The sequence below is a fragment of the Giraffa tippelskirchi genome, chromosome 12 (assembly GCF_054371585.1).
Source record: "Giraffa tippelskirchi isolate mGirTip1 chromosome 12, T2T-mGirTip1v1.2.pri, whole genome shotgun sequence".
Taxonomy (NCBI): domain Eukaryota; kingdom Metazoa; phylum Chordata; class Mammalia; order Artiodactyla; family Giraffidae; genus Giraffa; species Giraffa tippelskirchi.
In genome coordinates this window covers 34110357-34135885 of record NC_137286.1, presented here as the reverse complement: position 1 = coordinate 34135885, position 25529 = coordinate 34110357, and the positions used below count along the sequence as shown (strand labels likewise).

Below are 25529 nucleotides of genomic sequence, written 5' to 3'. Positions count from 1 at the left end.
GGACTCACTTGGTGGTCCAGTGGTTAAGAATCCGCCTGCCAATGCAGGGGACAGTAGTTCAATCTCTGGTCTGAGAAGATCCCACATGCCAAGGGGCAACTAAGCCCATGTGCCACAAATACTGAGCCCATGCTCCACAACAAGAGAAGCCCCCACAATGAGAAGCCGGTGCACCACAACTAGAGAGCAGCCGCCACTCGGTGCAGCTAGAGAAAGCCCACGTGGAGTAACGAAGACCTAGCCCAGCCAAAAATAGATAGATTAAAAAAAAAAGCCCAAACTGCCAACAGTGGCTACCCCTGCCAAGGCAAGTGGGATTTTGAGAATTGGGATAGAGGGTAGTTGGCAATTTCTGCTTTTTATTCCATGTATCTCTGCAGTTGAAAAAAGATTTTTTAACAATGAAACCATTGAACATTTTTTTAGATGTATGTAGTTGTGATAAGCTTCATGAAGGTGTATAATAAGGAAAAATTGGGGGGCAGTCATGGGAATCTGCATCTGGAAGAACTCTGACGCTGCAGGGCTTTGCTGCTTTGTAGGAATCTGCGGCGGATCCGGAAGTGTCAGCGTGGTCGAGAGCAGCAGGAAAAGGAAGGGAAGGAAGGAAACAGCAAGAAGACCATGGAGAATGCAGACAGCCTGGATAAACTGGAGTGTAGATTCAAGCTGAATTCCTACAAGATGGTATATGTGATCAAGTCAGAGGACTACATGTATCGGAGGACCGCCTTGCTGCGGGCTCATCAGGTGAGAACCAGTATTTGGAATTTTCCCACATGTCTCCCTCCTCAGCCAGTACCAGGATGCTGTAACAAAGTACCACAGACTGCGTGACTTAACAACAAAAACTTAATCTTAACACTTGTAGAGGCTGGAAGTCCAAAGTCGAAGTGTTGGCAGAGTTGCTTCGAAACTTCTGAGGACTGTGAGGGAAAATCTGTTTCTTGCCTTTCCTAGCCTCTGGTGGTTTTTCCGGCAATCACCGGCATTGTGGGGCTTGTATATTTCTGCCTTCATTTTTACACGGTATTCTCCCTAAGTGCGCGTCTGTCCAAATTTCCCCCTTTTTAAAGAATGCCAGCTATACTGGATTATGGGTCCACCCACCAACAGTATGAGCTCATCTTAACTAATTGTATCTTCAACAACCTTATTTCCAAACAAGGTCACATTCTGAGTGGTGGAAGTTAGGATTTCCACTTGTGAATTTGTGGGGGGACAACTTAGTGAGTAACAGCTGGTGGCACCTTCTAGTGAAGCTACTCCCAGCATTCACATTTCCGGTAGTATTGCTTGTGTGAATCCTGTCTGTGTTCACATGTGAAAGTCCTAGTGCTGTTATGTACCAGGTATTGTGCCAGGCCCTGAGACTACAGCTATGAGATAAAGAGCATGTAAGGTAGTGTGGTGATGCACATTTCCAAGGAAAGAAACTAGGTGAGGTGATCAAGGGTGACTGGTGCACAGGGCCCTGCTTTTGTTGGGAAGACCTCTCTAAGGAGGTGACCCCTGATCCAGCCTGGTGCAGAGTTGGGTTGGTACTTTTTAGGCAAAGGAAACAAGCAAGTGCAAGGCTGGGAGGGAGGGAAGGACTTCACATGTTCAAAAAGTAACATCAGTTGTGGGGGACCTGCTTGGTGATCCAGTAGTTGAGGCACCACACTTCCAACGCAGGGGGTGCGAGTTCAGTCTCTGGTCAGGGAACTACAATCCCAAATGCCACATGGCAGGGCCTTTAAAAAAATAAGTGAAACATCATTGTGTTTTGAGCCATAGGGGAAGTGGGATGCATGAAGTTGGAAAGGTGGGCAGAGGCCACATTGCTTATTCTCACAGGCTATGGTTTGGATTTTGAGATACATTGAGACTTTGTTGACAAAGATGTAGACTGATGGGAGTGCGCGAGCGCACCAAGTTGGATGGGCAGAGACCACTCAAAAGACTGCTGTTATCCATATGAGATATGATGACTGCCCAGACTACCAGGGTTGTAGAGGGATTTTAATTAGATTGGAGGGACTTCCCTGGTGGTCCAGTGGTTAAGACCCTGGAGCTTCCATTGCAAGAGGCATGGGTTTGATCCCTGGTCAGGGAACTAGGATCCCATATGCCATGCTGCATGCCAAAAAAAGATTGGAGATATAATTGTCAGGATGTGCTAATAATTGGATGTGGGGAGGTTAAGAGAAAGGAGAACATTAAAGATGATACCTGGTGGTTTTTGTTTTTTGATTTTTCTTTGCTTATTTTGCTTGAGTAACTGGGAAGCTTAGGGGTACTTCTGTTGACAGGAAAGGGTTATTACTAGGTTTGGGAGGCAGATCAGAGGACTACAGAACAGTCAAGTGGGAACCACAGGGTGGGCAATTGAATGTATTTCTCTCAGTGCTGTGTGTTATATGTCTGCATGTCTGATTCAAATGATGTAGGGAGATGGGAAACACCTAATTCATCTTTGTTTCACCTTCCCTTCCTTGCTTATGGGCACCAACAAGTATGTTGGAGGTAGGAACAAAAGGCCTCCACTGAAGATCTGCTGTCCCCAACAATCTGCTGGACAGAATGGGATAATAGCAGGAAGGGATAGTAGGTTTTAAACCCTTTGCCTTGTGCTGTGACAGAAATGACCAACAGCCTCAGCTCATTGTCTCACTCAGGGTACATGAGAATCAGTTGGGTTGCTGGTTTAAAAATACAGATTGATGGAAACAAGGAACCCTGTACACGTTTTTTTCAAGACCTCCTTCCCCACGCCACCACGTGGTGATGCTCAGAAGCACTAAGCTAGTTCTCACCAGACCTTGTGTTCACATTTCTCTGGAGGCTTTATGATCTGCAACTTGAGCCTGCATCTTTCCTCTGCTACTTTAGAAGAAAATTGGATTTTGTATTTGAAGGATTTTTTAGTCCTAGTTCATGGGTGGTTTCTTCTTTGTTCTATTTTGCAGTCCCATGAGCGTGTAAGCAAGCGGCTACATCAGAGGTTCCAGGCCTGGGTAGATAAATGGACCAAGGAGCATGTGCCCCGTGAAATGGCAGCGGAGACCAGCAAGTGGCTTATGGGTGAGGGGCTGGAGGGCCTGGTGCCCTGCACCACCACCTGTGACACAGAGACCCTGCACTTTGTGAGCATTAACAAGTACCGTGTCAAATATGGCACAGTGTTCAAAACCCCATAACTGCAAAGCCAGAGCAGATAACTGGAGGGGGGTGGTGTGTGGGGTGGGGCGCGTGTACTCGCACACACTGAAGAAACAAGGAAGATGCCTTTCAAGCCTCACTGGGCCTCTCTGGGACATGGCCACCTGATCTGTGCGTGGCTGGTGCAACCTGGCACCCAGTGGGCTACATATAAGGAACGTGTGATCCCTTACAAAGCCGGAGTTGGAACTTTTCCCAGGGGTTTTGGGTATTAGCCTGCCCTGGAGGGGAGGAAACCCACGCAAGCACAGGGACACGCAGCTTGCACACACCAGCAGAGTGGAGACTGGAGCCTCCTGGGGCGACCTTCAGTGAGGGAACCGGATGCTGTTCACACCTGGACTGGATGGGCGAGCATCGACTGACAGACTCGAGGAGGAGTCAACGCTTAGATGGATTGTAACTCTGATGGTCACTGCTCCTTTCCTCTTCCCCCAAAAAGGAAAAAAAAAAAAAAACTGGATTGGATTTTTTTTTCCTGGTCACTTGAGCACATCTAGATCACCCATTAGGTTTTCTCTGGGACCTGCAGTTTGGCTTTGGGATTGATCATCTTGTGGATTTGATTCCTGATGAAATACCTTGCTGCCCACCCTTTCTTCTCTCCTCTGGTTCTCAGCCTCAACAAGTTCAAATCAGTCGTCCTTTTTAGCTCCCGTGGAACTGTTTTGTACCTGCTTCTTTACTAGTCTACCCTAGTGCCATCCACCAGCTTTACTCACACACACACACACACACACACAATTTTAACTTGGTTTTTCTCTTTTTTTTTGTAAATAATGTACATACTGTCAATTTTTTATTAAAAAAATATGCTTTGATGTGCTAGCATAACTGCTCTAGCTTCTTGTGTACCATAGTTCTATGTGGCTTCAGATTTAGTACCTATGAACAGATGTACAAGACATTTATTACACTTTTTACCAAAGGGAGTTACCGTTGTAGTACTTTTGTGTAAAACTTGTCTTCCTTCTTGCCCCAACTTTTTTTTTTTGTAAATAAATAAAGCTTGGTTCTTACTTAAGGAATAAACTCTCAACACAAGTCCCTTGTCCTCACCAGAGAATACTGTGAAGCAGGTATTTGGGCTTCAGTTCCTTATCTACATACAGTACAAAAACTGGATTTTGCTTTAAATAGTTAGCAGTCAGTTGTACTTGTCCCAAATCAAAATATCTCAGATTTTTAAAATAGAATTATTCATTCTTTTGGTACATATTCTACCCCCTTATTTCAGCTGTTTGGAAATATTTTATATATGGGTATGTTGTGCAGCTGTATAGTTTGTGCTTCTCTATTTTTTCTTACCTTTATTGGAAATGGGAGTGAACAGCTTAAATACCAAACCAGTGTTTGAAAGATGTGTGTACACAGTGTGTGGTATAAATGGGATTAGGAGGGAGAAGACTTGATACATTAGCAACTGCAAATGGAATATATACATATATATATTTTTTTAATTACATAAATTTAAAGCAGCACATATTTAACCATGAGTAATTAGGATTTTTGTACGTGGGCAGCCTGGCTTTCCTGAACAAACACCAACTAAGCCCCTCCCAGGACTTTGGTGAATTTTTCTCCAGCAACCATTACTCTAGTCAAAGTAAACAACAGTGTTCTGGTGTGGTTTTGTTTGCTTTTTAATTAAAAATCCCTAATATCACCACCACAAAACCACAATTTTTTTTGCTCTGGACTTTCCTTACGAATGGTAAGCTTATCTGATTTTTAGACTTTTTTGTTGGGGGGTGCAGTGGAGGGATGGGACAACTATAGGAGACTCAGTTCACCTGTGAGGTGGCAGGAAAGGCTTGTGGGAGGAGATTCTGGTGAAGCTACAGCACTGCCTCACTCGAAAGGTGGAGTGATACTGATGGGTTGGGTAGGATCTTCAGGTTTTCCGCCAGTAACTCAACCCATCCCCATCTGCTAGCTTAAGAAAGATCATGTTGACTTGGAGTTAATAGGGGAAACTGATTGAACCTGACCCAGGCAGCCCCAGCTATTGCTGTGTCTGCAGAGGGTTATGTTCAGAGCAGCTGCCTGCAGGTCAGGATAGGGTTTCACGACCAATCCTACAAGTGCAACCAAAAGAAGGGAGCTTCACCTACAGCCAGGATTTACAAACAGCATTTTTATGTCTCCTGCCTTCTGACATCTGAGCTCCAAGCTCAACTCAGCCTATCTTACAGCAGCAAGTTCTATTTTAAGTCACGTTTGGTATTCTGTACTTAAGTCACCTTTCCCTATGATTTGCATTTGAAATGTTGTAAACTTGGTCAGTATTTCTATTAAAATATCAGGGGTCGGTCATGTGTATATACTTTTCTTCCTAATGATTTTATAGAGGAAGATTTTCCCATTCCCAGGAGGGAGGTGGGGGAAAGCCGCCAATAGACTACCAGAGTAACATGAGGATGAAATTGAAGATGTTTCTGGTATTATGGCTTCTCTGAACTCATCAGTCCCTGTAGAGAAATGCATTATTCTGTTAGGATCATGAATTCTATGTATGATCTGCCATCTCAAAGTCTTTAAGTTTCTGGCGATGGGCAGCAATTAGCCATATACATAAAATAGAATACGTAGTAGAGGAAGCTGAGGTTCCTGGGATATAAAGCACTCCCTATTTAACACATGTCCGCCTAACGCTTGAAAGCACCGGTCCCTGGCGCCACCTTAAGCAAACACAAGGACCACAGGCAAGGAGGTTCCGCTTGTAGCTTCCGAGACTAGGTGACCTGCATCTGCAGCAACCCAAGCTCCCACCAGTCGTGCCTTCGGTCTGTCTCTGTCCTAGGCTTTTCTCAGAATCAAAGCGTCAGACTTCCTGTTTTACTTAAGGATTTGCCCAGTGGCGACCAGCTCGGACCGACATAAGAGTAAAGCCTCAGAAGCGCAGCTTTTAGCTTTCAGCTCGCTGCTCCAAGTTCGGAGCAGCGGGGCTTCACTGAGCCGCTGGTGTTCCACGGAAAGCTGCCCGGGCCTGGAAGGCGCCTTTCAGGCGCCGGAACCTTTGGTTCCAGGCCGTGGACCGCGCCGGCAGCGCCTAGGGCCTTCCGGGGAGAGGAGAGGAGCGAGCGCGCGGCGATGGCGGCGGCGCCGGCCCTGAAGCACTGGCGCACTACGCTGGAGCGGGTGGAGAAATTCGTGTCGCCGCTCTACTTTACCGATTGTAATCTTCGCGGCAGGTGTGGCCTCCTCGCCCAGGGCACCCGCCGGCCGAATCCACGCGTCTCCAGCCTTCCCCTCCGGGGGGAAACCCAAGCTTCGGCCACATGGGCCGAGGGACAAAGTGTCCACCTCAGATAGTGCTGGGGCCCGGGAGGAGGGAGTGGGGAGAGACCGTGTCATGGGGCAGCTCTCCCGGCGGTGGATGGAGGGAACGCGCATTCCCACCCGCCGCTGGCCCACGAGCGCGCGCCCACCTGCCCCTCCCGCCCAGGCTCTTCGGAGACAGCTGCCCAGTGGCCGAGCTCTCCAGCTTCTTGACGCCCGAAAGACTTCCCTACCAGGAGGCAGTCCAGCAGGACTTCCGCCCCACGCAGGTCGGCGACAGCTTCGGACCCACGTGGGTAACGCTCCAGAGAGAGGGCGGAGCCCCTGGGCGCCACCTCCCAGCTTGCTTGCCTCCCCTAAAAGCCTCCATTGTCGGTTCTCTGCCCTTGACAGTCACTTGGGGCAGAGCAGCACCCTCTGCTGGAGATAGCTCCCTGGTTGCTCAAGCCTCCATGGAAGAATTTTCTCTTCCTCACTTCCCCGCACGGGCTTCCCTGGTGGCTCAGATGGTAAAGAATCCGTCTGCAATGCGGGAGACTTGGGTTCGATCCCTGGGTTGGGAAGATCCCCTAGAGAAGGGAACGGCAACCCACTCCAGTATTCTTGCCTGGAGAATTGCACGGCCAGAGGAGCCTGGCTGACTACAGTCCGTGGGGTCACAAGAGTCGGACACGACTGAGCAACTTCCACTTCACTTCTCCCAGCTCGCTGACATCCCTTAGGAAGGGCACTCTAGGACAGATCACAGACCCCTAATTATCTGCCTCCTTCCCTCATCTTGCTGCACACCCCATTGCTTCTTTCTTGTGGATCAAAGCTGAATATCTTGTGGTGCTGCAGATTCAGGCAGAAAGTCTCAAGCCCTTGCTGACCCTTAATCATAGGAAGTATGTTGAAAGGACGGGGCTTTGACCCCTAGGCTCATCTTAATGGTTCTGTTGCAGATGGTGGACCTGTTGGTTCCGTGTAGAGCTGACCATTCCAGAGGCATGGGTGGGTCAGGAAGTTCACCTTCGCTGGGAAAGTGATGGAGAAGGCCTGGTGTGGCGTGATGGGGAACCTGTCCAGGTGAGGAGCCCTGCCCTGGGTCAGGTATGGCCACATTTCAGCCCTGGTCTCTGGCAGAGCCACAGCTGAGTGGCTATGTCTGCAGGGTGGGATCAGGATTTCAGGACTGGATGAGTTTTTGCTTAGGCCCCTGTGTAATTGTTCCTTCTTATATTTAAGCGGATCACTTAAGGTCTCAACATAATTAATGCTAAGCCAACTCTGCCACTGACTGGTCACCCTCCCATTCTGGATTGAAACTAGTTACTAATCAAATACAATAATATGTACAGCAGATGGACTTATTAAGCCTTTACTAGGTGCTAGGTGCCAGACTAGTGGCTTTGCAGACTATATCACTTTTTATTTTTAATTTTTAATAATGGCAACCCACTCCAGTGTTCTTGCCTGGAGAATCCCAGGGACAGGGGATCCTGGTGGGCTGCCGTCTATGGGGTCACACAGAGTCGGACACGACTGAAGCGACTTAGCAGCAGCAGCAGCAGTTTTTATTATATGTAATATATGCTTATGGCAGCTGGGGAGGAGAACTTTGAAACAGTTCTGGATAAAGTTTACAAAGTCCTCTTTACCTGAAATAATGGATCTCTCCCTACCACTTCACCCCCAGTTCCCCAGATAGAGCCACTATTAAGTGCCTTGTTTATGCATCCAACTTTATCAGGTTTAAGCTTTATAATCCTATGTGATAGGTTTTTATGGCCAGTGCTCAGACAGTAAAGAATCTGCCTGCAGTGCAGGAGACCTGGATTCGATCCCTGAGTCAGGAAGATCTCCAGAGAAGGGAAGCTACCCACTCCAGTATTCTTGCTTGGAGAATTCCATGGACAGAGGAGCCTGGCGGGCTACAGTCCATGGAATTGCAAAGAGTCAAACACCACTAAGCAACTAACACTTTCACTTTTCACAGACAGAAACTGAGATATATAGAGGTTAGCACACTTGCTTGGGTTCACACAGCTTCAAACATTTCAGTTTGACTAACCCTCAGTTTCGGGTTAGGACTGTTGCTCTTCCTGTGCAGAAAGGCAGCAGACCCCTCCCTTCCTCCCTCCCTCCCTTGGCTCAGTGGATGTCTCCTGAGTGCCCTTTCTGCGCGGGTCCCTGTGCTAAGCACTGGGGATATAGTGGAGAATGAAGCAAGCCTTTCCCTGACCTCATAGAGTTTCCCTTCAGATGCTTATTCAGGGGTACAGAGGCCATCAGAAGCCACCAAGGACCTGATACCTACCTTAGACCCCACAAGACCAGTGGCTTTTCTGCTGGTCAACAGGTGCCATTTGGTGGTCATGGTGCTGACTGCTGTGGGGGGTGGGGGGCACTTGCTACCAGAGGTCCCTGATTTGTCAATCTTGGCCTTGGGAGAGAGGAGCTAATGCTAGAGGTCCAGTAGAGGGGCCTGGCCCGCTTCAGCTTATACTTCACCAGAACCGTCCACAAGCCTCAGGCCCTGTCTCTTTCACTCCGCTTCCCACCAGGGTTTGACCAAAGAGGGAGAAAAAACCAGCTATGTTCTGACTGACAAGCTGGGGGAGAAAGACCCCCGGAGGTGAGTGAGTCCCTGGACTGTGGCTGACCAGTGCTGTAGGGTATGGGGGCACCAGAGGGTGAGGAGGCACCGAGGTCCAGAGTGATCTCAGAAATACACCCACTTTCAATACCACCATCTTCAACCCTCATAGTTTGTTTTTAAAAAGCAGAATTTTTCTGACCAAAAAGATAGGATTTTAGTTCCTACATTAAATGCAGAAAAGCACAAAGAAGTAAATATTAATAACTCCCATTACCCCATCACCTAGAGATATCCATTATTAACAGCTCGGCATTCTTCCCAGGAATTTTTTCAGAGGTGGCGTTTAGTAGTTGAGGTGGTTTTTCTTTGATATTTTGCATCCTGATTTTTCAAAATTCCATATTGTAACATGTGCATTTTATGACACCATCAAAAAACTCTGCTTAGATGTTATATTTTATTATATTCATTATTTATTAAACATTGTGTATCTGATGTTTCCAGACATGGGGACTATGATGGTGAATGATGTGATCTTTGACAGCAAGGGGGACTCACATGTACATATACAATTACAAAACTGATGAGGCTCTGAAAGAAAACACTCTGAATGGTAGAAATCTGTTCTAGACTAAGGAGAGCACTAGGGGGAGAGTCCCAGAAGGCTTCCTGAAGGAAGTCATGTTTGCTCTCTGAAGACTGAGCAGAACAGCGCCACAGCCTACCACACTGCGCCAAACAACGGCCTGCCTCTGTCGGCTGACAGATCGTTGCTCTGAAAGCTGGGCCTGGGAGATCCAAACATGTTTTTAATGTGTAAGAGGGTTCTAAGACCCAGGCAGTGCTTTTTATAGACAGCTTTGGAAACAGAAGTCTAAACAACATAATTCACACAGTTCCAAACTTGGCTACTTATCCTCCCCAGCCGAGGCAGAATGTGGGTTTAGTCTGTTTTTTCCACCATGACCCTCTGTCACATGTACCTGACGTAACTGTGAGATCCTCTGGGTGGTAGATCCTGAAGGCACATGAGGAGGGGTCTGTCGGACACCTCCTTAGTCCTCCCTTCCCAGGCCCCAGAGTCCTCTGCAGGTCCCTTGGCCTGAGGCTGCCTCCCCGCATTTGTAGCCTGACCCTCTATGTGGAAGTAGCCTGCAACGGGCTCCTGGGGGCCGGGAAGGGATCCATGATCGCAGCCCCTGATCCAGAGAAGATGTTCCAGGTGAGCCGGGCTGAGCTGGCTGTGTTCCACCGGGATGTCTACAAGCTCCTGGTGGACCTGGAGCTCCTGCTGGGCATCGCCAAGGTACTCAACACCCCCAGCCCACCTGGATACTCTCTCGAGCCCTGTTCAGGCAGGCTGTTTCTTGGGTCAGATAGCTGGGGCTCTAGGAATCCAGAATAGGGAGAGTGTTTTGTGCCTGCCTGAGTGTTGAGAGGACTTCCCTTTGTAAAGGGGAGGAGGGAGACAGTGCCGAGCAGGGGGGCCAGCAGGAGCACAGGGTCGGTGGTAGGGAGGAACTCTGCTGAGAACCCGTGGGAGATCAGCTAGGGTCTAATTTTGGAGCCTCTGCTTGCTTGAGATGGGGATTAAGGGGCAGAACCCTGCTGCAGGGCCTCGGGGAGGACAACCAGCGCGGCTTCCAGGCCCTATACACTGCCAACCAGATGGTGAACGTATGTGACCCTGCCCAGCCTGAGACCTTCCCAGTGGCCCAGGCCCTGGCCTCCAAGTTCTTTGGCCAACATGGGGGTGAAAGCCAGCACACCATCCACGCCATGGGGCACTGCCACATTGACACAGGTAGGGCAGCAGCTGGCCGGGTTGGCTCGGCGGGGGGGTCAGGAGTGGTCCTGAAGACCTTGTCACATCCTGGAAGCACTGTGTGATCCACATCAAGTTCTTGGACCTCAGTTTTCCCCATGTCTGAAATGGGGAAAGGGGAATGGACTGTTGGTTTTGCTAAATGTGGCTTCATTTATTCTTTCAGCAAAATCTGATGCCCTGGATGGCATCATGCTAGATATTGGGGGGGTGAGGGTAGGATTATTGAGACTGATGATCACAAAATAGGCAGAGACAGTTGCTGCCATGATGGAGGGAAGTATGGGGAGCTGGGGAGCCCAAAAGAGGCATTTAATCCATCTGGGTCTGGCAGATTCAAGACGGGCTTCTTAGAGGAGGTGACCTTTGAACAGAATGAGGATTAGTAAGAACTTGACGAGGGTGCCCGAGTCCTCAGACAGGAGTGATGTGGAGGTAGTTGAGATGGGGACGCAAGCACAGTGGGAGGCTTCCTGGGGAGGATCAGGAGTTCAGTTCGGAACCTGATGAGTCTGCAGTGTCTGTGAGGCTTAGAGGAAATGACATTTTTACCGAACTTCCCAAGGTATTGATTCTGATGCAGCTGAAATTTCTGAGCCACAGAACCAGGGCTTTCTCTGCTGTGCCAAAGCGTGGGATGTGGAGTTCAGGGCTGGTAAAGAAGGAACTGAGGAGGCCTAGAGGTTATGAGAGGCAGCAGTGCCTCAGGCAGGACAGCTGGCCCAAGCAGGTCCATCCAGGGAAGCGGTGCCCTCTGTTCCGAGATGTCTTCCATGTGTGTAGGGGAGGGGCCAAACCCCTGCTGCTTCCTAGAGGATCCTCTCTAAACCCAAGAATAAGGCCAATCTAGGGACTGGGGCCCCCACTTCCTGACTGTAAAACTTCCCCGCTAGCCCCAGCCATGTAAAAGTGACAGCTTAGAAGAGATCCCACAGGACTCAGCAGGGAATGGGATGGGATGGGAGGAAGGCTAGGGTGACCCTCTGGTGACCCAGGACGGGCCTGATTGGGTGCTAGGGGACAGGGGTGTGGCTGGAGGTCTGTGAGGGGCTGGGGACCTGGCTGCTCTCCATCCTCACCCTCCTCCCCACCTAGCCTGGCTTTGGCCCTTCAAGGAGACCGTGCGGAAATGTGCCCGGAGCTGGGTGACAGTTGTTCAGCTCATGGAGCGGAACCCCGAGTTCATCTTTGCCTGCTCCCAGGTCAGAGGGACGGCTGTGTGAGTGGTACCTGGAGCCCAAGGGGTGCTAGTGTGGGGTTCCCAGGGCTTCTCAGCCCACCCACTGAGCCCCAGGTGCTTAGCCCTAGGTGGGGTTCATGTTGCTCCTGGCCAGCCCCCACCCCATCTGCCCCACAGGCGCAGCAGCTCGAGTGGGTGAGGAGCCACTACCCTGGCCTGCATGCCCGGCTCCAGGAGTTCGCCTACCGCGGGCAGTTTGTGCCTGTGGGGGGCACCTGGGTGGAAATGGTAAGTGCCATCTGCAGCCCCTCAGGCTCAGGCCTTACCATCAAGGACTCCTGTCCTCGGCTGTGCTGGTGACTTTCTGCAGGTCCTTCATGCCCTCTTATCAGGCCCTGGAATCCCAGGTCCCGGGACTCCTAGGGGGTGGGGATCTCAAGCACTGTGATGGGCCGTCTGTGTGACCCGGCCCCGGATACCTCCTGTCTGGCAGACAGACCATTAGGCTGAAGTGAGATGGACGCTTCCGGGGCACTGGCTTCCCCCAGTGTCAGAGCCCTGGCTTCTCTGGATGGGGTGGTTGCCTGAGTCCCTGCCCGTCCTGTCTGGTGCTGACCCCAGCGGCCCCCTACTTCCCGCATGGCCAGGATGGGAACCTTCCCAGTGGAGAGTCCATGGTGAGGCAGTTCCTGCAGGGTCAGAACTTCTTCCGTCAGGAGTTCGGGAAGATGTGCTCAGAGGTAGGTGGGGAGCTGCTGCATCTGCAGGCAGAGGGGGCCGGAGCTTGCCCTTGAGTGAGGAGGGCTGAAGCTGGGCCACCCTGCCGAGCTCCCGGGTCCCAGCGCCCCAGACACCTTCTCCCTGCAGTTCTGGCTGCCAGACACGTTTGGCTACTCCGCGCAGCTGCCCCAGATCATGCGTAGCTGTGGCATCAAGCGCTTCCTCACCCAAAAGCTGAGCTGGAACTTGGTGAACTCCTTCCCGGTGAGCAGTCCCCGGGGGCCGGGCTTGGAGCGGGCCTGGGTCCCTCCTGGCCTGTACATCTTCTTCCAAGCTTATTAAGGGGTCCTGGACAAACCACCCAGCCCCTACCCAGGGAAGGCATGCCTCTCCCAGGGTCACACGACAGGAGAGGCAGGTGAGGGAGGCCTGGCTCTGCTTCAGCCCTGACTCTGACCTCTCTCTTCCACCTGACTCCCTGCCTACAGCACCATACCTTTTTCTGGGAGGGGCTGGATGGCTCCCAGGTGCTGGCCCACTTCCCGCCTGGTGACTCCTATGGGATGCAGGGCAGTGTGGAGGAGGTGAGAGGGCAGCTCGTGGCCAAGGTCGGGAAGGGAGGCAGGCTGGAGGGGGCCAGGTATCCAGCCTAAGCTGACCGGTGTGGACCTGCCCCCACCTGTCCAGGTGCTGAAGACGGTGGCCAAAAACCGGGACAAGGGACGGACCAACCACAGTGCTTTCCTCTTTGGCTTTGGGGATGGAGGTGGTGGCCCCACCCAGACCATGGTGGACCGCTTGAAGCGGCTGTGCAATACCGATGGGCTGCCCAGGTCAGGCCTGGATTCACTCCACCCCACCCTCTGCCCTTTCCCTGAGCCTTTCCTCTGCTCAAACATTGGGCCCAGTGCCTCCCCTCAACCTTGTTCTCTCCAATCCCAGACCATGGGCACTTCCCAACGCTACCCTGGAGGTGGGGTGGGAGAAAAGCTGAAGGTGGGAAGGGGCTTAAAGCCACTGAGACAGAACTCTGCTGGGGGTCCAGACCTGGCTTTGTCTGGACAGGGAGTCTTCTGGGGGTGGCTCCTTTCCATCGGGGCTGGACCTCTTGTCTCACTTGCATGGAAGAGGGGTGAGTCACATGGCCCAGGCTGGGAGAGCCAGGCTTGCAGTCTCCCTCAGGGTGCAGCTGTCTTCTCCGGAGCGACTCTTCTCGGCGCTGGAGGGCCACTCGGAGCAGCTGTGCACCTGGGTTGGGGAGCTCTTCCTGGAGCTACACAATGGCACCTACACCACCCATGCCCAGGTCAGGAACTGGCTGCTGAACCAGTGAGGGGGGGGTGCCCTAGAGTGGCCCAGACCTGGGGGAAGAGGCTTGTGTTCCATGGAAGAGCTGAGAGAAGTGCAAGAGCTGGGTGATCAGGAGCCTGGAGGTGGCAGGACTCGGAATCTCTGAGGGGGGAGGGTCTTGGGCAGAGGGGAGAGGAGGCAGGCTTTGGGGGCAGATAACACACAAGGCTTCATCCAGGAGTTCCTGGAGAGCGTCAGGGGTTCTGAGCAAGAGAAGGCTTTGGCATTGGGGCCCTGGGATGCTTGCCCAGGCTCTAGACTGAGCCCTCCCTTGGGCTCAGATCAAGAAGGGGAATCGGGAGTGTGAGCGGATCCTGCATGACGTGGAGCTGCTCAGCAGCCTGGCCCTGGCCCGCAGCGCCCAGTTCCTCTACCCGGCTGCCCTGCTGCAGGATCTCTGGAGGTCAGCCTGTCTTCTGTCCCCTGCCACCTGCTAACCTCACCCAGACGCCTCTGTGGCTGCCCTAGCCTCCCAGCCTTCCCCAGCCTCCCGGCCTTCCCATCCCTGCCCTTGGCCCCCACAGGCTCCTGCTCCTGACCCAGTTCCATGATGTGGTGACTGGGAGCTGCATCCAGCTGGTGGCAGAGGAAGCTATGTGCCACTACGAAGGTGAGGCTGACAACATTTCCACGGCTCTCTAGCACCCAGTGCAGCACCCAGAGTGTCCCCCGTGGGACATTCAGGGGTCACCCCGACCCCTTGCCCACCCATAACCAACCAGTCTCTCCCCAGACATCCGTTCCCATGGCAACACACTGCTCAGCGCTGCAGCCACAGCCCTATGTGCTGGGGAGCCAGGTCCCGAGGGCCTTCTCATTGTCAACACGCTGCCCTGGAAGCGCACCGAAGTGTTGGCCCTGCCCCGGCCTGGTGGGGCCCACTCCTTAGGTATGAGCTGGGGAGAAGGGTGGCTGGGGAGAAGGGTGGCTACTGTGGCAGGAGGGATCAAGGCCAAATTGAGAGTCAGGGACATTCCCCTAGGGGTCTCTGCCCCGGGGTACCCCAGGCTAGAGAGGAGGAGTAGTATTCACCTCCTCCACCCCACCCTACCCTGCCCAAATATGGTTCCTGAAAGGTCAAGGAGGCTGCACTGACGCCCAGGCCTCCTCCCCAGCCCTGGTCACAGTCCCCAGCATGGGCTATGCTCCTGCTCCCACCCCTACCTCACTGCAGCCCCTGCTGCCCCAGCAGCCTGTGTTCGTAGTGCAAGAGGTGAGTGCTGGCACATGGCGGTGGGCGGGGGCTGTCCTGCGCTGTCCCTAACAATGTGGAAGGTTTGAGCTCCCCAATCTGGAGCAAGTGGCAAGGCGGGGCTGGGGGTCGGGTGGGCTATTGGTTGTGGGAAGCCCCTGCAGACCTAGCCTCAAGGCCCCCTCCCACCAAGACTGACGGTTCTGTGACACTGGACAACGGCATCATCCGAGTGAGGCTGGATCCAACTGGCTGCCTGACATCCCTGGTGCTGGTGACCTCCGGCAGGTGCTAACCCCTTGCCCTCTCCCAGTGCCTGGCAGGTGGACCCCAGACTTCTCATTCCCTCTGTCCCTTGGCCACAGCTGGCCACAGCTGACCACAGTAGCCCACAAGTGGCGCTGGACTGGGACCCACACGTGAAACAGGGCCTACTCACCCTACTCTCCACCCTACCCACCTCAAACAGCTGGGGAGACCAAGGTCATAAAGTTATAAAGTACTGATGTCCGTGTCCTTCCAGGGAGGCCATTGCTGAGGGCGCCGTGGGGAACCAGTTTGTGCTGTTTGACGATGTCCCCCTGTACTGGGATGCGTGGGACGTCATGGACTACCACCTAGAAACACGGTGCGGGGTGGGCAGGACTCAGGGTGGTAGTGGTGGGAATACGAACAAGTGTAGTGGGCCCACTCGGTCAGGCTGTCCTGGCTCAGTGCCTCTCCCCCCATTCCACAGGAAGCCAGTGCTGGGCCAGGCAGGGACCCTGGCAGTAGGCACTGAGGGTGGCGTGCGGGGCAGTGCCTGGTTCCTGCTGCAGCTCAGTCCTAATAGTCGGCTCAGCCAGGAGGTTGTGCTGGACGTTGGCTGCCCCTATGTCCGCTTCCACACTGAGGTAGCATGGCGCAGGGTGGTGGGTATCTTCCCTGGGTCTGGCTGGCGAGGAGGGGCCAGCCCCTTGTACCCTACCCCCCTACAGGTGCACTGGCATGAGGCCCACAAGTTCCTGAAGGTGGAGTTCCCTGCCCGTGTGCGCAGCCCCCAGGCCACCTATGAGGTCCAGTTTGGACATCTGCAGCGGCCCACCCACTACAACACCTCTTGGGACTGGGCTCGATTTGAGGTCTGCCATGGGGTGGCATGGGGTGGAAGGTTTGGCTCCTCCCTGGCTGGGGAACGACTAGTTGTGTGATATGGGGTGAGGAGGAGGAATATGATGGTTCCTAGCATGTATGCCAGGCATTGTGCCAAACGCTTTATGTTCAGTTTGATATTCATGCCCATTTGGTGGGGTAAGTACTCTTAATCCACCTTTCCCAGATGAGGGACTGAGGCTTAGACAGGCTGTGTGGTGTGCCCAGGGCCTCCCGATGTGAGAGCTGGAATTCAATCAGTCGTGAGGTCCCAAAGCGTCCCTCAGTCTAGGACAAGGAGCTCTGGAGCACACGGAGGAGGGGGGCCACCAGGTGGGTTTCTGATCTACGCTTCAGGTGTGGGCACACCGCTGGATGGATCTGTCAGAACATGGCTTTGGGCTGGCTCTGCTCAATGACTGCAAGTATGGCGCGTCAGTACGGGGCAACGTCCTCAGCCTCTCTCTGTGAGTGGGGTGCCCCCCAGGGACTGGTATGGGATCCCGGTCTTGCCAAGACAGAACTGCAGCAGCTCCGGCCTGACCCTTTGCCACCCTCCCCACCCCAGCTTGCGGGCGCCTAAGTCCCCCGACGCCATGGTGGACATGGGGCGCCACGAGTTCACCTACGCGCTGATGCCACACAAGGGTGAGTACTGCGCCCCATATCCCTCTGCCCTTCTCGGCCTCCGCTGCCCCAACGGTAAGTGGGGAAAATGCCCGTAGTCCCGCGCCCTGACCCCATGTTCCACCACACGTCCCTTTTCGGGTCTGCACCCAGGCTCCTTCCAGGACGCTGGGGTTATCCCCGCTGCTTACAGCCTCAACTTCCCCCTGCTGGCGCTGCCCGCCCCGGGCCCGGCACCCGCCGCCGCCTGGAGCGCCTTCTCAGTGTCCTCGCCCGCGGTTGTGCTGGAGACTGTCAAGCAGGCAAGGGGCGGGGCGGGGTGGGGCGGGGGCTCGGGGCGGGGCCTGTCGTCGGCCCCACCCACCACCCACCTCCCTCCGCAGGCGGAGACCAGCCCCCAGGGCCGCACACTCCTGCTGCGGCTCTACGAGGCCCACGGCAGCCACACCGACTGCTGGCTGCACACGTCGCTGCCGGTTCAGGAGGCCGTCCTGTGAGTGGGGGCGCGGGGTGGCAGTGGGGGTCTTGCCCTCGCAGGACCCTCATAGTCACCTCCTGTTCGCCAGCTGTGACCTCCTGGAGCACCGCGACCCTACTGGCCCCCTGCTCCTCCGGGACAACCGCGTGAAGCTCACCTTTACTCCCTTCCAAGTGCAGTCCTTGTTGCTTGTTCTGCAGCCCCCACCGAACTGAGTCCCTGGGGTGGGGTTTTGTTTGTGGAAGGCTTTGGCAGCGCCTCAGTTCTGCCTCCTGAGCCTGAAGCAAGGGTTAGTTACCTCTTGAACAATAAACCCTTGGCTCAGGAACCCTGCTGGTAGCCCCTGCTCAGTCCCCTCAGGGCCCATCCTCAGGCTTTGAGGGGACAGTTTTTACCCCAGGCATTTGGGGGCAGGGGCAAGACCTAAGGTTATCTGTGCATGCATGCAGCGTCTGGATTGCAGCCCCCATGAGAGAGACCCGGGATACTGGTGACCATAAGCTGACTAAAAGACCATGATACTAGATGGTGTTCTGGGACTTCATGGTAGTCCAGCAGTTAAGACTGTGCACTTCCAATGCAGGGGGCGTGGGTTCAACCCTGGTCAGGGAACTTAGAGCCCACATGGGAAAAAAAAAGAAGCGGCACTTCCCCCTGTACACACAGATAGAGGGCTTGGGGCTGGGGGGGAGGCTGGGGGGGTGGGTTCTGGCTGACCCCCACTAGGAGGAGAGCATTGACTAGTCTGGACTGGGCTAGGGGAGCAGCCACAGGCCCTGAGGAGTCCTGGACTGGAGGAGCTGTAGAGTCTGGGCTAACTGGGCAGGGGGTCTCTGCCCCACCCATGAGGGACTGTCCCTGCAGAGGCCGTGACGCTCCTGTCCTCAGGACTGGGCAGCAGACCCTTCACATTCAGCCTTCCCAGACCTTCTGCAGCCAGTCCAAGAAGTTCAAGTTTATGCGTTTACTAAAAATTAGCATTTTTCACATGGGCTTAAAAAATGAGGATAGTGGGGTACAATTAAAAACATAATTGTGTAGGGAATGGCCATAGGGTCGGAGCATCCAGTTCCCTGCAACTTCCAGGAAGCCACACAGGCCCAGATCCAGGGTGCCAGGAGGAGGGGTGGATACAAGCAAGAAGAGCCTCTTGCTAGGAGGCTGAGGTCCCCTCAGGGTCCAAGGATGGGATGTCAGCCTTGACCTTTCGGGTTCTGCGGCGGCCTGGGGGAGGACAGGTAAGATGGCAGTCCCAAGCTGGGGACTCCCCAAGAGCCTCCCTCCCGCCTTTGTCCACGTGTTCCTCCCACCCACACTGCCATCCCTTCCTCTCCTGGGGAGGTAGCTGTGGTGGTCTGTCCCTCCCCAGAGGAAAGCCCACCTGAGGTTGCTGGTCGCCTCCTCCTCTTCCCTTTGTCAGGGACTGGGGGCGCTTCTGGGTCCTGTTGGAGGCTGGTCCCCTCGGGCACCTGGGCTGTAGTCTGTTTAGGAAGGCCTCTCTGTGTCCTTCGTGTCCTTGAAGGGGGTTTGTTTGGAGATGGAGGGTCCTGGGTGGAGAAGACACAGGTCCCTGAGGAGCCCAGCAGGTCAGGCAGGTGAGGACCCACCTTTGCCCTTCATTGTCAAGGAAAGGAGCTGCCTGAGAGCCTGGCCTGGGAGGTGTGGCCAGACTAGGAGAGAGTGCAGGGACAGGGAGGAGCAGGGAGCCATACCTCCACGCTGTCCTCCGGACCCTGCTGTGCTCCCTGGGACTTCTTCTTGCGGGACTTGCCCCCTGCAGGACATTGATGCTGATGGGCTTGGAGGGTCCTGTGGCCTCGGCCCCCTTTCTCTAGACTCCCACGCTCCCATTCTGGAGTGACTCCCAGGGTCGAAGCGGGGGGCTGGGAATGGAGAAGGGTGCTCTAGCCCTTGCACAACTAGTTCTTTCTGCTCTCTTGTTACATTAGGAGTAGTTTACCTTTGGGTGCCAGGGGTCCAGGATCCCCCTAAAATGGAATCAGGAGAATTCAGGAGTCAGCCTGGTAGTTTCCTTGGAGAGGCAGAATCACACCTCTCCTTCCAGATCAATGAAGCCCTTCCCCAAGGAAGCCTGACTGTCCCCTCCCCACCCCCCAGGTCAGTGCCAGCAGCAAGGTCCCCCTCCTCTGGGGCTGTTCCACTAGCAGGGACCCTAGGACTCAGAGGAGGGGCAGAGCATAGCACAGGGAAGGCTTAGACCCTCAGGACCAGTGTGACCCCATGTCTTTCTATCCCACCAGCTTCCTTGGGTCTCTCTTTGCCTGTACAAGCATTAGAGCCCAAACCTGGAACCAGATGGTGCGGCCATGCCGGTCCCGCAGGGAGCTCATGCCCGGTGCGCTGTAACACCGCAGCCAGGCTCGAAAGGCAGCAAAGTCCTCCTCCCCAATCTCCGACCCGTAGCCTTTGCCCCCTGTGGGACAGAGGAACCAGGCGGAGATCAGAGGGCTGACTTAGGCTGGGAAGAGGGGGAGCCCAGTTAGACCTGGCTCAGATCTCAGCTTCACAAGCTGATGGACTGAGTCAAGGAGCCAAGGCTCTCCCTCCTCCAGCTGTGTGACCTCAAGCTAGTGTCTTCCCCACTCTGGGCCATGGCTTTCCCATCCTGAAGTCGGATTAAGAATCCTTGCCCTGCCTGCCTCACAGACAGCTCAGGAGACATAGACACCTAACAAGTGAAGATCTGTGAAGGAGGTATAGTCCATTTAGAAATGACTAGGTCGACCAACTTCCATTCTCCAGGCAGGGAACCAGGCCCAGAAAGGGGCAGAAACTGTCCCGGGTTACACAATATGCCAAAGCAGAGCTAGCCAGCCATCTTTGCCTCCCAGGCCTCACCCAGCTGGACCACTTCCTTGGGCACTGAGTGGCACAGCTCCAGCAGGTCGGGGTTCTGCAGCTTGGCCCTAATCTTCTGGCTCAGGGTCAGCTCTGGGCTCTGGAGAAGGGGCAGGGGTAGGACCTGGATGTCAGCATGAGGTGAGGCTGCTCAGAAGGCAGTTGATCCCTCAGGGAACAGACCCCTTCTGACCTTGGTAGGACACAGTTCATCAGCACCCCCCATCACCTCCCACATGCACGCACACACACACATTGTAGACACAGGCTAGAACTGAGAAGGGACCTGCTTGAGCTGAGCCACAGACACCTGACCCAGCCCCAACCCTCGTCAGCCTGCCTGACAGGTGCAGGCGCATCCCTCCCGGCACCCTCACCGGCCTGCGCTGCTGCAGGGCCTCCAGAACTGTGCGGGCCTTCTCGAAGGGGGGAATCCTCAGCCTGCAGGGAGGTGGAGAGGGGTGCTAAGCAGAGGGGAACGTGAGCATACCCAGCCACCCCTGCCCGCATGCCCAAGGCCTGCCTGCTGACCGGTACAGGATCTCTGCCCGTAGATAGTTGCCAATGCCATTAAAGAACCTCTGGTCCAGCAGGGCCTCACAGATGGGCCGGTCAAAGGCCTTGTGTGCTAGGTTTCGTAACACATTCTCCCTGGAGGGACACAGCCCGGGCACATAAGACCCATTCTGCCTGCCCGCCCCCTGCCCCTCCCTGCCTCACAATGGGGTAGGGGAGAGGAGCTGGGGGAAGCAATTTCTGGGTGCAAGGGAAGGATACAAGAAGTTCTAATTTCCCATTATCCCAGCCTCCGTGGTATTTGGCAGCAGGAACCTCCATTTTCTGTTAAATGGGAAAAACAATGTGGGATTTCAATTCATTACAAAAGGTTAAAAATGCCAATCTAAAGGAACATGCTGAAGAAAACACTTGAATCTATGTATGTGGTTTGCATGTCACCAGAGTAGCTCAGATTCAAGATACTTTTGGGAACAAGGTGATCACAGGACCTCAGGTGTGCCTGCAGTCTGGAACTACCTGTCTAGGACTTCCAGTTGCTTAGACATGAAGATTTGACATTGGTGGGGTCAGTTCTTTTCAAGATGCTGAAGATCTTCCAGGAAGCTGGCACTGGCTCTGTTTAGCAGGAGCGAAGGGGGCAAGTCCTGCCTGGTGAGTGCGCCAGCACCCCCACGGGTCTCTCCTCACCACCATGAAGAGGAAATGAATCTTGCTTCTTTGAGAAAAGGGTCATGACAAGACTGACTCAGTGATGGGCATAAGAAGCAAACGATATAGGGGCCAGAAGACAGTTTGGCGGGTAAAAGTAAAGTGGAAGGTCAGCCTTGGTGGTCAGCTCCCAGAGGGAGGCAGATGCTTTGCAGCTGGAAGACCAAACAAGCCAAAATGCTCATCATGCAAGAGAAACTTCAGAACCAGCTGGCAAAGAGTTAACTTGTGGCCTGGCCCCCCAGGAAAGGTGAAGTGGGAGAGATCTAAGACAACATAGACACTTCCCTGGGAGTGCACTTGGGGTCACAACTGGGAAGGCCAGGAGCCTGCTGCCTTCTGTGGGCCAGAGACGCCCTGACCCACCCCAATGGGCAGCTGAAGGCATGCCTTCCCCAAGAAAGGATGTGCCAAGTCCCACTCCATGCCTTCCTGTTTGTGAGTCTTGTCTGAATGCTTTTACTTCAGAGCTTTGCACTTCCCTGGTAGCTCAGCTGGTAAAGAATTTGCGTGCAACGGAGGAGACCTCGGTTTGATTCCTGGGTTGGGAAGATGCCCTGGAGAAGGGAACAGCTACCCACTCCAATATTCTTGCTTGGAGAATTCCATGGACTGAGGAGCCTGGCGGGCCCCAGTCCATGGGTCGCAGAGTCAGACAGGACTGAGTGACTAACACTTCACTTTCACTTTCCCTTCCCCCTGCCCTACCTGAACTAGCTCTGTGGGAGCAGGGACCACATCTCTCTTGATCACTGCTGAACCTTCAACACTTAGAACTGGCTTGGCACCAAGCAGAGACACGTGCATGTTTTATCTTTAGAGGAAAGGATGTGGCTGACACTGGGCCATCTTATGTGACCTGCATCCCACCCCAGGTGGGGCTCTTACCCCGCCTCAGGCAGAAGATGGGCACAGAGACCACGGGACACAGAGCAGTGGGCAGGCACAATGTGGGAGACCACAACCTGATTCAGGAGCCATGTCATTAGTGGTCCTCTCCCCACCCCCTTGAAGCAGTTCCTTCCTGCTCAGCCTCCCTTCTTGTGTTGTTAAAGCCTTTCTACTTTTCTTAGCCTTATGAGGGCACCAAGCAGTGTGGGATGCTGATGAGAGCCCCAGCTCTGACACAATCGGCCATGTCCTCCACTTCTTGCCCCCACCTCCTCTTACAGGTTTTGGGTTTCCACGTCCATTAGCTCAGGGAGCTGTCCCCAGGAAAGGACACTGTCTTGGTCTACAGCTGAAAGGACTAAAGCCCAGAGGGGCTGGAACTCGCTTCTCATTGGCCAACAAGGCACTAATGAGCAGCGTCTGGAGCCCAGGACTGTATTCCTCACACCTGGTGCCGGCCCTACCTGAACTGCTCGTACTCCAGCAAGACACACGGCCCGCGGCCTGGCTGCCACTTGCCCCCGAGGTCCCAGCGGCCGAATCGGCGGATGTCCACAAAGCAGAGGGCAAGTTGGGGGCCAGGTGGAGCTGTGTAAAAGCGCAAGTGGGCGTGGGGTGGCAGTGCATCGCTGGGCACCAGCTGGAAGGAGCCAGTCATGCCAAAGCGGAAGACAAGGGCCAGTGGCTCCCGTGGGGGCTGGGCCCCAGGCAGGGGGCACAGGGTCAGGCGCAGCTCCTTGCCGCGGGCCAAAGCTGAGATGCTGTAGGCGCTGCTCTCAAAGGGCACCTCAGGGTTGCGGCTGACGGGTGACTTCTCCACACACCCGCCAAACACCAGCTCCCTGCATGCCTCATTCACGAAGTGGCTGGCCAGGTGCAGCTCAGGGCCCTCGGGCATTCTGTGGGAGGGGCGGCCAGGCCCTGTGGGGAGGATGACACTAGGTTGGGCCAGGTGTGCATCCAGTGAGGTGGCAATATCACTCCCAGTTTTCAGAGGAGAACCCAGAGGGTCAGAGGCAGGGCATGGTCAATGAGAATTGGCAGGAAATCAGCTGACTTGGCCACAGCCCCTGCTCTGTCCCTCCTCCACCCCATCCCCACCCCCATCCCTGAAAATGCTGAGAAAGCCCAGGACACTGGGGAGCCCTGACTAGAGAAACATGACTGCCTTGTTCATTAACACCTTCCATGGGCTTCCAGGAACACTTTCTGATTTTAAAATAAAGTCCATATCCTCCCTGGGCCCAGGCTGTCATCTCATTTCCCCCCAACGTGCCCCACCCTCCTTGCTCCAAGCACACAGCTCCCCCTCCCACCCACCCACTCCGACCCTTGCCGTCCCCCTTGGTCTAGAAACACTTAAGAGACGCCCCTCCTGACCGCTGTATCCGAGGCAGCATCCTCCGTCCCCTGACCCCCTTCATGGCACTCCCAGAACCTGAAATTATTAGCTCCTGTCTGCCTCTGTCTCCACTCCCTCCCCAGAATGGGAACTGTGCACGCTCATCTCCCCAAGAATCAGGCCCACCTCCATTGCCACAATGATTGAGGGAATGAGCCTGGAAGATAAGAGCTGGGATAACGGTGGCTCACAGGCTCTGCCGGAAGGCAAGGTGGAGGAGCCTGCCCACCACCCACTGGTCAGGACCGAGGCCGAGGACAAGTAAGAGGGAATGTAGTTGTCTTCAGGTACCTTAGAGCTGGAGTCAGGTACGCACGACTTTGACGGAGGAGGATGGGGCACCAGGAAGGGCTCCCCAAGCTCCAGGCCATGGTCCAGGGGGACATAGGAAACGCCCGGACATAGGGAAAGCGTCTCGGGCCGAGAGGGGCGTCCCCCTTCCTCACCCTTGTGGGTTCCCATCTAGCTGAGGCAGGAAGAGTTTGCCACTTTCCTCAAGCCAGGGTCGGGAGATCGGAGGCCAAGGTAGGTGTTGAGCAGGGGGAAGCATTTGGCCAGGGCGGACTCCTTTGCCCTCCCCACCCGCAACCTCGGCGCCGCCCCGGGCCTGGCACCCGAAAGGGTTCGTTTTGCGGGAAAAGGTGAACTTCCAGGTTCCTAATTTCGCGAGGGGCAGACGCTCAAAGGCTCGCCTTCTACCCACCCCTCTCCTCCAGCTCCCTCTGCCTGTCCTCGGTTAACCCTGGCTCCCTTCCTCCCCAAGGCCCTCATTCCAGTCCTCTTCTCGGTTCTGCTGCACACACACACATACACCCCGGCCCCGGTCCCGCCGCAGGCTACCTGCGCCCAGCGCCGCTCCCGCAAGCCTGCAGCCACCAAGGGGTTAATGCCGGAAGCGGAGCGGCGCCTAAGAGCATGTTGGGAGTTGCGAGCGCTGCTGGGAAGTGTAGTTCCTCTTGTAGGTGGTAAAACCTGTACGGGGTGTAATCCCCGAGTAGGGGGCCCTGGGGTGTGGGAAAGGCTTCGGTCAGTCACCTGGCTGGGAGGTGGCGGAAGAACCTGGTTCCCGCTGCCCTGCGCCGGCGGGTTCCGGGGTCAGGTCTGAGGTCCTGGGTTGCAGTCGACTCTGTGGCTGTGAGAAGCCACACGGCTAGACCAGGTGGGCAATCACAGCGGTAAATAGCAGCAACTTCCCGAAACAGAGACCCTTGCAGCTGGGCGCAGGGCGCGAACAGGTGCGCGATCAGTGCAGGCTCTGGGGACCCGGTGGTGGCTTACGTTTCAGCGCTAGTCAGACAGAACACATAAACACCGTCACCACGGGTTGTGGAGTGCAGGCCGGTAACCAAAACCAGGGGCGGAGAAGCGAAACCTACTTCCGATGCGGGAAAGGTCTCTCTGCGGTGACATTTAGGCTGAAACCTCAGAAGGAGCCCTCCGGAGAAGAGAGGGGGCAGTCTATAGGACAGGTGGAAGGAACTGCTAGGGAGGTGGCTGGGGGGAGTGCCGAGAGGGGAGGACAGACACACGAGCAAGGGCTGGTCCGCTCCGACCTCTGGAGGCCTCTACAAGGAGCTGGC

General features: G+C 54.8%; 3 protein-coding genes across 32 annotated transcripts in view; 2 read left to right on the top strand and 1 right to left on the bottom strand.

Moving 5' to 3' along the window:
• The window catches only part of SIN3A (SIN3 transcription regulator family member A), a 64339-nt gene extending 60103 nt beyond the window's left edge, over positions 1-4236 (top strand). For all 17 annotated transcript variants that reach the window (XM_081550408.1, XM_081550401.1, XM_081550409.1 and 14 more), the window contains 2 exons: positions 543-750; positions 2952-4236. In XM_081550408.1, coding sequence (XP_081406534.1) covers positions 543-750; positions 2952-3182 — 439 coding nt within the window. In that variant the 3' untranslated portion in view covers positions 3183-4236. The remainder of the gene's footprint in view (positions 1-542; positions 751-2951) is intronic.
• A 2032-nt stretch (positions 4237-6268) lies between these two features.
• MAN2C1 (mannosidase alpha class 2C member 1) lies at positions 6269-17898 on the top strand. Of its 9 annotated transcripts, none has more exons than XM_081550422.1 (26): positions 6269-6398; positions 6653-6778; positions 7431-7554; positions 9033-9103; positions 10196-10373; positions 10682-10871; positions 11988-12094; positions 12250-12360; positions 12720-12812; positions 12940-13056; positions 13281-13376; positions 13480-13625; positions 13975-14098; positions 14424-14545; positions 14667-14752; positions 14876-15031; positions 15258-15355; positions 15528-15622; positions 15858-15962; positions 16071-16227; positions 16312-16455; positions 16823-16932; positions 17034-17112; positions 17314-17394; positions 17476-17585; positions 17659-17898. In XM_081550422.1, the coding sequence occupies exons 1-26, from the start codon at positions 6298-6300 to the stop codon at positions 17783-17785; spliced, it is 3054 nt and encodes a 1017-aa protein (XP_081406548.1). In that variant the 5' UTR covers positions 6269-6297; the 3' UTR covers positions 17786-17898. The 9 variants fall into 9 exon arrangements, with proteins under 9 accessions (XP_081406548.1, XP_081406545.1, XP_081406543.1 ...); XM_081550419.1 differs by having other exon boundaries at positions 17034-17113; positions 17246-17394; XM_081550417.1 differs by having other exon boundaries at positions 15245-15355; positions 15490-15622; positions 17034-17113; positions 17246-17394.
• A 621-nt stretch (positions 17899-18519) lies between these two features.
• On the bottom strand, positions 18520-25499 carry NEIL1 (nei like DNA glycosylase 1). Of its 6 annotated transcripts, XM_081550434.1 has the most exons (11): positions 25326-25499; positions 24985-25236; positions 23012-23468; positions 20961-21080; positions 20807-20870; positions 20430-20529; positions 19877-20004; positions 19531-19558; positions 19283-19344; positions 18952-19117; positions 18520-18794 (listed from the first exon to the last, which is right to left on the bottom strand). In XM_081550434.1, the coding sequence occupies exons 3-11, from the start codon at positions 23443-23445 to the stop codon at positions 18724-18726; spliced, it is 1173 nt and encodes a 390-aa protein (XP_081406560.1). In that variant the 5' UTR covers positions 23446-23468; positions 24985-25236; positions 25326-25499; the 3' UTR covers positions 18520-18723. The 6 variants fall into 6 exon arrangements, with proteins under 6 accessions (XP_081406560.1, XP_081406558.1, XP_081406556.1 ...); XM_081550432.1 differs by lacking the exon at positions 25326-25499 and having other exon boundaries at positions 24985-25299; XM_081550430.1 differs by lacking the exons at positions 24985-25236; positions 25326-25499 and adding an exon at positions 24790-24819 and having other exon boundaries at positions 20430-20553.
• Positions 25500-25529: the final 30 nt, after the last annotated feature.

Coding starts and splice junctions, on each gene's coding strand:
- MAN2C1 (XM_081550417.1), top strand. CDS start 6,298: ATGGCGGCGGCGCCGGCCCTGAAGCACTGGCGCACTACGCTGGAGCGG. Junction 6,399..6,652: donor GATTGTAATCTTCGCGGCAG/GTGTGGCCTCCT, acceptor CCTCCCGCCCAG/GCTCTTCGGAGACAGCTGCC. Junction 12,095..12,249: donor TCATCTTTGCCTGCTCCCAG/GTCAGAGGGACG, acceptor TCTGCCCCACAG/GCGCAGCAGCTCGAGTGGGT.
- NEIL1 (XM_081550430.1), bottom strand. CDS start 23,445: ATGCCCGAGGGCCCTGAGCTGCACCTGGCCAGCCACTTCGTGAATGAG. Junction 21,081..23,011: donor CTGGAGTACGAGCAGTTCAG/GTAGGGCCGGCA, acceptor GTGTCCCTCCAG/GGAGAATGTGTTACGAAACC. Junction 19,559..19,876: donor GCCGCACCATCTGGTTCCAG/GTTTGGGCTCTA, acceptor ATTCCATTTTAG/GGGGATCCTGGACCCCTGGC.